General features: G+C 35.5%; 1 protein-coding gene across 2 annotated transcripts in view; it reads left to right on the forward strand.

Annotated features, from left to right (window-relative positions):
• si:dkey-237h12.3 (teneurin-3) overlaps nucleotides 1–13,727 on the forward strand; it is a 269,612-nt gene that overhangs the window by 45,893 nt on the left and 209,992 nt on the right. For both annotated transcript variants that reach the window (XM_022684019.2, XM_022684021.2), the window contains exon 2: nucleotides 4,148–4,583. In XM_022684019.2, the coding sequence (XP_022539740.2) occupies nucleotides 4,322–4,583 (262 nt within the window). In that variant the 5' untranslated portion in view covers nucleotides 4,148–4,321. The remainder of the gene's footprint in view (nucleotides 1–4,147; nucleotides 4,584–13,727) is intronic.

Consider the following 13,727-nt stretch of genomic DNA (forward strand, 5'->3'; position numbering starts at 1 on the left):
GCACTAATGGTCAAATTTAAATAACTTAATTAAGATATATATGTAATGCCATTTTGTGTCTTTTTTTGGTAGCAGCAGTGTGCACTATTAGAACAGAAATGTGCAACATAACAAAATAAATGATAAAAAAATACAGGAACAGTCATGTACAAAATAATAGAACAATTAGAGCCTTATCAAACTGAACTCTATCCTACTATAACAATTAAACATGAAAAATAAGACTCGGTCCCTGAGAATGACAACTTTTTTTTAGTTTTTCTTTAAGAAGATGAAAATGTCCACATTCTCTGGAGAAAGGGCTGCTCTTTGAGCAGTCACAATGTCTGCGGCGTCGGCTACAGTGTGCTGCACCATTTGCGTAGCGTGCCTGCTTGCGTAGCTTAGAGGGAGGGATCGTCAATGCTCTTTTTGACTTCGAGGCTCGAGACCATAAAATATCGAAATCGTGACACCCCTAATTTATACATAAAAAACATCATTACATATTTTAGATGAATCGCATAAGGTCACACATTAACGTTTTAAGGCGCTGAATACATTACATATACATTTTTGCTGTTGTTGACTTTTCTCCATATCTGATGGGAATTCTGTCTTGTCTGTATGTCTGTATGTCTGTCCATCCACCTGTCTGTCTTTCTGTATGTCTGTCTGTTCATCTGTCTGACCGTCTGTCCATCCATATATTTATCCACTTACTGTATGTACATCTTTTTTTTAATTTAGTTAGTTCATTAAATATAGTATATTATATTTAATCTGTGATCATTTATTAAACTATTTACACTATTAAACTATGTAATATTTCTACATATTCTACGTGTACTAAGACTGTAGACAACCTTAACTAATAAAACATCTCTTCTACTGATAAACTCTGCTGCTTTCACACCTACCTTGTTTAGTCTGGATCAAAAGCAGTGGTCCTGGTCCAGATCAGCTGAATCCTGGTCTAGTTGGTTTGCAGTGTGAAATTACAGGAAGTAAGATCAGGCTATTGTCACCATTTAAACAATAGAAGAAGAAAAAGAAGCATTGTTGTGCTGAAATCAGACACTCCTTGGCATGCAGACGCGACACGCAGCAGTATAACAGATTACACTGGTGATTCCTGTATCTACTGTAACTGTAGATTAACCCTATTTATAAACAGAAATAGACTGAGACATTGAAACACACTGAGCTCCAGGATCTGCTGTTTATCAGCTGAAGGCCTCAGCTGTGTGTGTGTGTGCTGGTGGTGGGACGCAGGGTGTATTAGCGGCGGTTAGCGTTCATGCTTCAGTGGAGGTGTGAGTGCGGGAGGCTGGGATTTATGAGCCTGCTGAGATTAACTGGATGGATTAATGGAGTTGTCCCAACAGCGCTACTGCCGTGCTCTCTCTCTCTCTCTCACACTCTCTCTATCTTATCTGTCTCTCTGTCGATTTATCTGTTTCTCTTTCTCACATTCTGCTCACAATTTATCTTACTGAATCACTGAATCACTGCTGAGGTGATTTCAAACTTAGTCTTTAATATCTTTCCAAATATATCAGTATCTGATTACTTATATGTCAATAAAATGATCATTTTAAATGTGCCATTATCAAGCTAAAATGGTTGCATTAATAAAGTAAATAAATCAGGGTTAATAAAGTAAACTAATATGCCTTAGTAAAGTCACAGAGGACTGAGATTTTTGTGGCCTCCACTGCATTCGCTTTTTTTTAATCTTTTCTCTGATTGGATAAAATAATATTGAGGTCTTACCAATCCGAACTGCGCTCTGAGTTAGTGCACATGGATTACAAGAAAAAAAAACACAGCACATCCAACAAGAATCAAAACCCCACCTACCGTTTTTAGAGCTATAAAAAAAAAAAACATAGTGCATCCAACAAGAACCACAGCCCTGCTCATCTTTTATACAGTAATAAAACCAGTGCATCCAACCGGAACCAAAGCCCCGTCCATCTTTTATACAGCAGTAAAACAAGAGCCATTGAATGCCAGTGATCATGTGAACAGGCCCTTATTATTGGTGATAGATTGGCTAGTATTGATAAGCCCAAAAACTGGTCAATATTGGACAATATTATCAGCTACCCAGTGTATCGGCCTGGCTCTGGCGGAGAGACAGAGGGTCAATAGAGCCAGACAGCTCGTCTTTTTCTCTACTCTTATCCTCTGTCAGTTCTCATCACTCGTTATCTCTCTCTCTCTCTTTCTGTCTCTCTTTCTCTTTCTCTCTCACACACACTTTTTTTGGTTTATTTCCCTTTTAAGATTCAAAATTCAAAGTAGCTTAATTGTAAGGATTGTGATGAAAACAATATTGCCAAAAAATTGCAAATTAATAAGTAAATAAAGATAACGAACATAAAAATTAAGGATCTGACAAGACAATATTTGTCAGGCAGGAGAGGACAGTTCCACATATATATTTTTTTCTTTTGTATGTATAACACACCAAATAACTGTTTAAAAATATTTCTGAAATCATTTTATTTTTTGCTTTTTTTCTACTACCAAGGTGCACCAGACCTAGGGTAACATATGAAAAAAAGGATTATTGGCTAACACCTAGCATGGTAAAACAGTCTTGTCCAGCAGGGGTGGCAGATTTTTTTTTTTTTTTGGTCGTACCCTTCCAGGCACCTAGCAAAAAAAATAAAAAATCAGGGTGGTAAGTAGTAGCCTGCTGTACCAGGGTGGATGAAACGGGGTGGTATTTTATTTGTCTTTTAACCATCCAGTCACCAAGCAAATCATAATAATAAATCATCTACTTCTCAGTATTTAGCTTCCCTGATTATTTATTTATAAGGTGCATTGAAGGGTAAGACAAAAATCTACTGCCCCTGCTGGTCAAGACTGGTGTCTGTTAAGTCAATGTTCCCCTTCTGGAAGGCCTGTCACATTAATTACATAGTTGATTTATTGTACAATATATAGACATGATCTCAATCATATTACGTATAACAGTGAACTTCATGCACACAGTGTGGAATGCAGTAGGTGAAGAAAAAAGTATATACAGCTCTGGAAAAAATGAAAGACCACCTCAGTTTCTGAATCAGTTTCTCTGATTTTGCTATGTATAGGTATGTGTTTGAGTAAAATGAACATTGTTATTTTATTCTATAAACTATTTCTCCCAAATTCCAAATACAAATATTGTCTAGAGCTATTATTTGCAGAAAATGAGAAATGGCTGAAATAATAAAAAAGAAGCAGAGCTTTCAGACCTCAAATAATGCAAAGAAAACAAGTTCATATTCATAAAGTGTTAAGAGTTCAGAAATCAATATTTGGTGGAATAACCCTGGTTTTTAATCACAGTTTTCATGCATCTTGGCATGTTCTCCTCCACCAGTCTTACACACTGCTTTTGGATAACTTTATGCCACTCCTGCTGTAAAAATTTAAGCAGTTCAGCTTGGTTTGTTGATCGTCCATCTTCCTTTTGATTATATTCCAGAGGTTTTCAATTTGGTAAAATAAAAAAGTATGATTAATTACAAATGTGTTGTCCTTAAAAGGGTATGAATGCTTTGTTATGCTATTATGTGAGTGGCATTTAAATGGTCTTATCCCAGTCATTTTCTGGTATAATATATCATGCGCAAAAAAATATCATGACAGGCCTAGCTAGTGGACCTAAAAAATATATATTATTTAGAATGGCTAAATTTGTGTGATTCCAGAAAAAAATTGAAACTTTTTTTTGTGTTTTATACATGCAGAAAAAAAGGGATTGTGTGGACACTCAGGAGTGCAAATTATTACTTTACGTTCAGGTAAAGGGGAGGGTAAGAGGAAAGTGTGTTATGAGGTTTAATCCGTATTTCTGCATTTGCTACTTGCTTTAAAACATGCTTTAAAACAGTAAATAAACAGTAAATAGAAAGTAATCTACCTAAAAAGTAATACAACTTAACACATAAAACAGTAAGGTACGGTGAAGTATGTTGAAGTTTCTCTCTCTCTCTCTTTATCTCTCTCTCTCTCTCTCTCCCGCTCTGTCGCTCTCTCTCCCTCACCCCTGTATTGAAGCTCTTCTGAATCGAAATTCTTACAACTCCACACTTTCTCCTGCCCTCTCTCTTCCCTCGTTCTCCTTCACCCCTCCTCATCCTCTCTTCTCTTCTTCTCTCCTCAGCTGCTGTCCCCCCCCCCTTCGCTCGCCCGGTCGGTGGAGCAGGTGGAGTAAGTTGGTGAGAAGCAGAGGAGGCGTGGAGCAGCAGAGTGAGCGGGATTAAAACACAACTCTCGGATCTAGGGGACAGAGCAGCGGAGGGAGAACGGCGGAACGGAGGAACAGCATGCGGTGGGCATGGAGGTGAAGGAGCGGCAGCAGTTCTGTTCCCTCTCTCGCTCACGGAGAGAACGGAGGACGGGAGGAGAGAGAGAGGAGGACGGAGGGATGGAGGGGCTCGGTGAGCGTCGGCACGCGCCTACCTCCGTACTTACCCAGAAATCCTACAGCTCCAGCGAGACCCTAAAGGCTTTCGACCACCCGGCCGGGACCCAGTCGCTGTACTCTCACCGCATGCCTGACATGGTGCCCACGGAGGCAGAGGAGTACCGAGCTCCAGGTCAGTGCTGCTGGTCTGTAACACTGACTATATGAGTCAAATTTCTTTGTGAAATTTAACATTTTGAAATGAATGATTAAGGAGTGGACAATATAGATAAAATTGTATAATTGTATTTTTTCATAATCTTTCAGAAGAATTTTAAAGTTTTATTAGTTTTTAAAAGTTTACTATTGCTTGTATAATGTCTAGCAGTATTGTAACAGTACACTGGATTATATTGCATCATATTTACATGAGAAAACATTCTTTTGTATTAATTAAAATAATCAATCAAAAATAATCACTTAATGATCAAGTTTCCTATGAAAACAAAAGTTCAATACTAAGAGTGGGCTAGATTTTAGTAATTCAGTAATTTTAGTATATATATGAAACAGTGTAATTACATGTACAATGTTGTCGATATGGTGTGGACAGTACAGGCACACATTTATTATTTAAATGTTTTAATATATTTTTCCAATTTTGGATCATATAAGTTTATTTGATTATGATTATACATTTATTTTTTAGACATTTATTGCAATTGTTAGACAGGCAAAAAAGGCAAAAACAGCATAATCATTTATTTTAAAAATGTATATTTCTAATAACATTATACTAAATTGTATGCTGTACATTTCCGTGTGCATTCTTACACAAGGTTGAGATCCTTAAAATAACATTCTAATTTAAAGCAAATACAAAAATGGGCAGCATGTGCTCAACATTAAATTAAACACAAACATCAGCTTTGTCCGTATAAGAGATATAAGAGTTCTTAAATTCTCAATAAACACTCCTATACACTAGAATAGTAGACATTAGTCCATAAACACCATTAATAAACACTCCTATACACTAAAATAGTAGACATTAGTCCAAAAACACCATTAATAAATACTCCTATACACTAAAATAGTAGACATTAGTCCATAAACACCATTAATAAATACTCCTATACACTAGAATAGGAGATATTAGTCTATAAACACTTAATAAACTTTCCTATACACTAGAATAGAAGATTTGTACACCCTTCATAAACACTCCTATACACTGGAATAGGAGATATTGGTCCTTAAACACCTCAATAAACACAATAATATTAGCATGTAAACACCCTTAATAAACACACCTTTATAATAGAATAGGAAATATTATTCCATAAACACCTTCGATAAACACTCCTATACACTAGAATAGGAGATATTAATCTATATACAACCTTAATAAACACTCCTATACAATAGAATAGGATATATCAGTAAATTTTATATATAAACAATCACCCTCTAAAGGACTGTTTTTGTTCTTTAAATTAATATTCTATTTAAGTTTTAAATTAATAATGTTTGGTTTGGTAGATCAAAACCCGAACAGAACCTTCATCTAACCTTCATCAGCCTGGGCTTCAGCTCTTGGGCCGATATTGTGTACAATCAGGCAGTTGGTGGTCCTCGTTTTTAGGTGTAATTTGGGAGCGGTTTTGTTTTTGTGTGTTTTGTGTTAATCTTAGAGTTACACGCTGGAAGATTGAGCCGTTCTCCGTGTTTTATATTGATAACTGGAGTGACCCTGATCTGCTGTGTAATTTAATGCTAAATTTAGCAGAATCATAAACAGAGCTATGTATGACCATGTGTGCCAAAACTTTTAAACATGACTGCGGCATTATAAACATTAACATTATAACACTGCATATATTAATGATATGTGAGGCTTGTGTTTATTTGTGCTCTCATATACACACAGTATGCATGCTTATACACACTCCATATACACACTATATACACACACAACATACACTCTATGTACAAGCGTACATACTCTATATATTCATATAAATAAAAAAATGTAATATATTATATAGATACTTATATACGTTCTTTATAGTCTTACATGTTTATTATATGCTGTATTATATGCTTTTATTTACACTCCACACTGTGTATACATAGTTATATACACTTTATATACACTATTATACACATGCTTATACAGTATATACTACATATACACTCTATGCACATGCTTACATACTCTATATAAATTCATAAAAACTACAAAATACACTCTTATGTACATACAAATATGCACATTTATATACACTTTGTATACACGTTTATATACACTCTATATACACTCTTACATACACGCTTATATACACTCTATATACACTGTTATATACATACAGATATGCACACTATACACTCTGTATACTTGCTTACATTATATACACTTATATAAACTACAATAGACACTCTTATGTACATACAAATATGCACACTTACACACTTGCACACATATATACACTTTGTATATATACATTTATATGCACTCTGTACACTCGTATATACATGCATATACACCCCTAGTAAATGTGTTTATAGGTGCTGCCGTGTGTATGAATGATGTATTAGAAATAGTACATCATAGTAGAATTATTATTGTAGTAAGTTTTATGTGTCGCTGGTACTTGTTTACTCCTGTTATATTTATATATAATTTTTATTTCGGTTGATGTCTGTACTGGAACACTAGTGTGTGTGTGTGTGTGTGTGTGTGTGTGTGTGTGTGTGTGTGTGTGTGTGTATTTTTACCTTGTATTTATGAATCCTTTTTGTTTGCGGTAGATTAAAGTGGGTCAGTAACTCAAGGACCTGAGTGGAAACTCCTGCTCAAAAACCTTAATTGAGAAGTCGAGGGTTTTGTTTGGTTTACAAACAATACAAATATGTCCCAATTAGGCCTAATTATAACTGTGTTTCAGGTTTTAGTAGCCAAGCCTGAAAACACTTTCACCTTAAAGGGAATAAAAAATTATAACGTTTTTAGTCCGTATACTAGTGTACATACTTGTATATACTACATGTATACATTATTAATATGTGCTTCATATTTCATTTCATACTTATTAATTAATGAGTTGATTACTTCAATATATTTGAAGTTTACTTATATATATATTGTGGCGTGAGGAGGCGGGGGAGTTGTGGGTCCGCCCCACGCCAGAGCGCAAAGCCATGCCTGTCTCAGCTGGCCCGCATGAGGGCTGATTGAGCCGCCAGTTGAGACAGGCATATATACTCAGCCTCAGCCATCATTTGAGAGACTTGGACTTGGGAGGAGTGAGCCGAGGCCGCACGGACCTTTAGAACTAAAGAAAAATAGTTCTACAGACTCTAGAGCCCCATTGGGCTGAGCATTATGGTTTAAGTTTGTTGTGGGTGTGGTGGAGGGCGTTTAAAAGCCGAATAAAGGTATGTTTTGAGTTTCATTTACTCCCCGTGTCTGTGTTCTCTGTGTGCTTCCTCCTTCTGGGTCACTAACCCAGCCCCTAACCCCAGGGCCTACCACTATATATATATATATATATATATATATATATATATATATATATATATATATATATATATATATATATATATATTTTCAACACTGTGTCTCAGTTTATAGACATCAGTGACCCACTTTTAGCTTGTTTGAAAAAAGGCCTGGGGTATTTTCTAACAAAAAGACTTGAAGGGAATGTTACCAATTTTACATTTACTTAAATGTGTAGATTAGTGTATATAGTGTATAATTTAACTAGGATTTATTCTGACTGTCTGGAATGAAGCATTTCACACCAAACTGCTCTGATTTTTTTTTTTATATTAATAATTTAATTATGCAGATTTTGAATATGCAGATCCTAATGATATTAATTACACTGCTTAATGATTTGATTTCCCTTTTAGGTTAGCATGCAATCTCCGTAATAATGATCATATTTAGTGGCATGCTTTTTCTCATTATTTTAAATTATAAAGGCAAAATGTTTATACTGACGATGTACAAAATAATAAGGGGATCATTTTGAGGATTTGTCAATTAAATGCAAAAATGTCCAAACAACAGGCCTAAAAGTTTTTTTGACAGAGAAATCTGTCTTATATTGTGTTACATATGTATTTATCAGGACATGTGCTGTACATTAGTAAGATTTTATGTATTTGTTTGCAGTTTTAACTTGGTTTAAATGACCAAAAAAAAAAGATCCAAATAAAGTGTGTGTGTGTGTGTGTGTGTGTATGGAAGCTTTACCTGAGAAGTGCTTTAACAGGGTGTATGAATGAGTGTATGGAACATATCATCATCAGTAGGTGATTTTAAAAGGCAGCTGAAAGACACACAGTATTATTATAATTTGCTAATTTATTTTTAAATTTGATTTGATTACTAACCACATTTCCCCTTAATTTTTATTATACCTTATATCTGCAAGCATTTGTGTTTTATATTATTTGATTTAAATTACCTCAATTGCTTTTTAAATTCAAAATGATAGTATTTAATTGTTTTTCCCACTTTTTTCATTTATATTAGTTTATAATTTTATATCCACAACCTTTTGACTTTTCTTTTAAAATTCTTTTTTATTTTAACTTACTTAAATGTTTTACTTATTTTTTTCTAAATTATGTTTGCATGTTTATGCATATATAAACAGATATTGTTTAAATAAATATGTATTTTACATATCTTAATAATATGCATACATTTATTTTTGGGTACACTGCTCACACCCTTTTTTCTCTGTGAAGGTTACTGAGCTGCATTCATGTATGAAAGGTTATATACACATTGTTATTATTATTATTATTATTATTATTATTATTATTATTATTATTATTATTAACACCTTAAAATATAGGGTCATAATTAACAGTACTCACATCAATAATAAACCATGTTAAATGAATTGAGTTACCAGTATTATTATTATGTAAGTGTTAATGATGGCTGGATGTTCTGGGCAGATTCTGGTTGGTGTTGGATGACCCGGTTTTGAATTCGCCCCCGAGCTCACGCTGCACTCTTTTGCTGATTATTCGCAAAAATTCCTGAAACGGTTTTATGAATATTTGATGCATGATGGTGATGATAAGGCAGTTGTTTCCAGGGACCTGTGCTGTAGTTACAACTCATTCAAAATTAATTTCATTAAAAATCAGGCCCGGGTGGATAATTGCGCTGTACGGCGCTCCTCGTCCCCGGGCTGTTTCTCACAGGAGGCGGGCCTTAATGAGCCGTCCTGTTTGGGCCTTTTCGGGACGTGGGCTGGTGAGGGGGGGAGGGGTAATAATTAAAAAAGGCATTGTTTTTCTGTTTAAGAAAAAATTTACCACATAAGCATTATGAATTTTAACATATTGTGTGGGACTATAATGGTATTCAGAAGCAAGATAAAAGTTACCAGGAACAATAAATTATTTAGACTAATATGGGAACTCTCTATATTGGTAATACTTATTAAGCTACACATACAGAAGTAGTGTGTAATGCATGTTTAATACATGTGTTACACTGCAACATGCCAGACGTATCAGCATGTAGAGAGTTGTAGAGGTTCCTAATGAAGTCCTGTGATAATCCATCCCATGCAGCTCCAATATTCTCACACAGGTCCTGCAGATAATTATGCGGTAGGGGTGGAGTGCTGAAATAGTGCCCAATAGCATCCCACACATTGCAGCTTGACATGGAATAGTATATTTTAGTGTCTTCAAGGCAATCAAGCAGTGTGTGGATAAGCATTGTCCTGTTTGAATAGTGCACTGGAGCGTGCATTCAGAAGATAAAGGTAGAGCCACTGGTTGCAGGACCTCATTAACATAATGTCTGGCTGGTAAAGTGCCTGTAATAAGGACCTAAGGTGATCTGGCATCAGACCAAATTAACATGATCACCCAACACCATGACACCAGACGTTTTTGACATGTGACGCATGATGACAAACCCTTGATCTTGATGCTGACCATGGTTACTTCAGTATATGTAACAACTTGCTTAAACCTTATTGAGATTAGACAAGCAGTAAATTATATATAATAATACATTCTGGTTTCAGTTTTACTTGGATTGATTGGGAATTTCATTTTTAATTTTAATCAGTTTATTTTAGTACATTATACTTTATATTTTTAAAATCAAAAGGGCAGTGGAAATTAACAACATACCAGAGAGGGTGGTCAGGCAACACAGGTAAAAAAGGGCAAGTCGAAAAGAGTAGTCAACAAGAAAACTAGGTCAGCAACGGTAAACAAAGGCAAAAGCAAGGGAAACACATTGTAGAAGAGTTGGCTAACTAGATTCAATACTCAGCCATGAGCTATGGAATCAGAGGGGTATTTATAATAAACAGGCCGGGTGTGAGCAGTCAGAAGCTGGGAGAGTGGAAACAACATAGCATCATGTTGTCAGCAGTGTCAGAAATGCCCGGTGTGGGTGCATGCTGGGAATTGGAGTCTTTGTTGTGTGAGTCCAGAGCAGGCAGGACTGACATTAATTTTGTTCTTTTAAATTTTATCTTGCTTTTACTCTTGATTTTAAGTAAGCCGTTTTCTCAAATTGTGTTTCTTAATATTATTTATTATTATTTATTTGTAATATTTAAAAAGCATTGTTTTTCTGTTTATAAGCTGAATAAGCCATTTTAACTTTTTTGCAATTTTAGCCTTGTAGCTAAAACCCGTTTTCATATTTGCTGTAGAATTCCAGTATTTTTAGTGGTAAATTGTCGGCAGCTGAAAGTTTTAGGGTGTGGAGAATAAGCTGAAACGTCTTCAGAATTCCGATCGTCTTCCCGTCTCGCTCTGAACCGGAATGTTTAATGCAGTTGAAGAATGTTCTGATTCCTATGGGTTGATCTGTTTAATTAATTAGTGATGTATTCTCAGTATTTCAGTCTGTGTGTGTTTAATGATGCAGCGCTGTGCGTAGCTTATATCAGCTACAGCAGTATTCTTACAGCAGCTCACAGAAATCCTCTGATCTGCCCCTGATCTGTAGTCCAGTACTTGCACTTCATGTCATCGGGTCACAGCTGCTAACAGATATTCAAATATACAGAAAATATAAAAATGTATAGAAAAGATAACCCTAACTGATGCAGTGAGTAGCTTCTCATTTGTTTCAGAATGGTACAATTTTCGGCATTCATCAAGCAGAGAACACATCTAAGCAGATTGCTGAAACTACTAAAATCAGGTTAAGAACTGTCCAATGTGGTCCTAAAAAATTCTTGAATCACTTAAACATTTGGTGAAATCAATCATAGAAAAACAGCACTAGAACTCAGGGATATGTTTAATAGTGAAAGTAAGAGCATTTACACATGCACACAATGTAAATGGAACTCAATAAACTGGGGTAAAACAGATGTGTAGCTTTAAGAAAATCACTTATCAATAAGGCTAACCAGCAAAAGCCGCTTTAATTTGCTAGGGAGCATAAAGATTGATCTCTGAAACAATGGAAAAAAGGTCATGTTGTTTGATGAGTCCAGATTTACCCTGTTCCAGAGTGATGGCGCTTCAGGGTAAAAAGAGAGGAGGCTGAAGTGATGAGCCCATCTTGCCAAGTGCCTATCATACAAGCCTGTTGGGGCAGGGCTATGATCTGGGGTTACTGCAGTTGGTCAGGTCTAGGTTCAGCAACAGTATGTGCTGAAAGAATGAGGTCAGCTGACTACCTGAATATACTGAATATAGACCAGGTTATTCCATCAATGGATTTTTTTCTTCTCCGATGTAATGGGCATATTCTAAGATGACAATGCCAGGATTCATTGGGCTCCAGACCTGAACCTCATTGAGAATCTTTGGAATAGGCTGGAGAAGTATTTGCAAAGCGGTCCAAATCTCCCATCATCAATACTAGATAAATCTGTCTCTCTGTCCATCCATATAGCTTTCTGTCTATTTATTTGTCCATCCATCTTTCTATCATATTCATCTGTCTGCCTGTCTGTCTGTCTTTCTCTGCAAGTGTGTAGTTTGTGTGTATGAGGTGTGTGTCTGTGTTTGTGGGCGGAGTTAAAGGTTCTGTGTTTAATCTTTAATCTGTGTGATGTTAGTTTTGAGGTCCAGTTGATCCGGTTCAGGTACAGAACTCGTGTTTCTGCAGTAATAAATGGGACGCTGTAAAGCTGCAGAGCTCTAATACTCACTCGAATGTTCTTCACTGTTATTTATTTATTTATTTATTTATTTTTGGGAGGGGAGGGAGGGTGTTGACCTACATTTGAGCAGAATAAAACTCTGTTCTGGGTCTTTTTGTTTTTATGATAAAGAATGCAAAAGAAAAGACGACAGAAAGGCAGACAGCAGCGCTGCCAGGCGAACACTGCGCCAGTAAACTTGTGAGAACATATGTACAACCTAGAACATAAACATACTGAAACTTTTTAACCTTCTGTACCACGCTTATTAGTATAAAATCATATGACATTACATGATGTTTTTGCATGTACTGTATACATTGTATGGAATGCGGGTTAAAAAATATATTAACACAAAACTTTAAATATTAATATTATATTTACATTCTGCCTTTTTAAATGTGAGGTTGTTTTGAACAGTACAGTTACTGTTTCTGCTGGATATATATTGTGGCGTCCGCCTGCTACTGCACAAGTACTTCCACCACTGCATTTGATTTTTATGATTTTTAAGTGTCAAGATATGACAATTACAAATGGGGCTTTAAATTTAAATCAGATACAGGAAGTGGAGATGTGGCAATGCCCAATTTAAAGTATTGTTGTGTAATAATGTCCTTATTTACTACCTACTTTACTATTCTAGTCCTGTACAGCTTATACCTTTCAGCTGGACAGCAGCTTAGGAATAGTGTGTCAAAAGAAAGTCAACTGAGCACACTGTTACAGAGTGTGATAAATGATGCTGATGCTTTAAATCCTGCTGTTTTTTGTCTCTTCCTGGAAATTAGGGCTAAATGATTTCCAACATGCCATGAGACTATTATTGCCCAATTTATGTCTAATATATTAGATTAAAATGAATTATGTTGGGCTGATATAATCTGCCTTTTGAAGATATTTCATGACAATTTGAGAACAGGGTGAAATATCTAGGGATCTACTGAAAAGAAGAATTTGGCCGGAACAAAAACGGAACAAAAGGTCAATATTAATATTAATGTTAATACTGTAATACATTGTACCATTATAACACTCTTTAAGAAATTCTCACATTCCACCCAGCAATGTAACGTCTAAATGACTGTTTGCTGAAACTACGTTCTATTTTTATTGAAAGTAAAAATTTAAAAGTGGTTAGACATCTCTTCAACTTTAACGTTTAGTGAAAATAT

This window comes from Astyanax mexicanus, chromosome 10 (genome assembly GCF_023375975.1).
Source record: "Astyanax mexicanus isolate ESR-SI-001 chromosome 10, AstMex3_surface, whole genome shotgun sequence".
NCBI classification, from domain to species: domain Eukaryota; kingdom Metazoa; phylum Chordata; class Actinopteri; order Characiformes; family Acestrorhamphidae; genus Astyanax; species Astyanax mexicanus.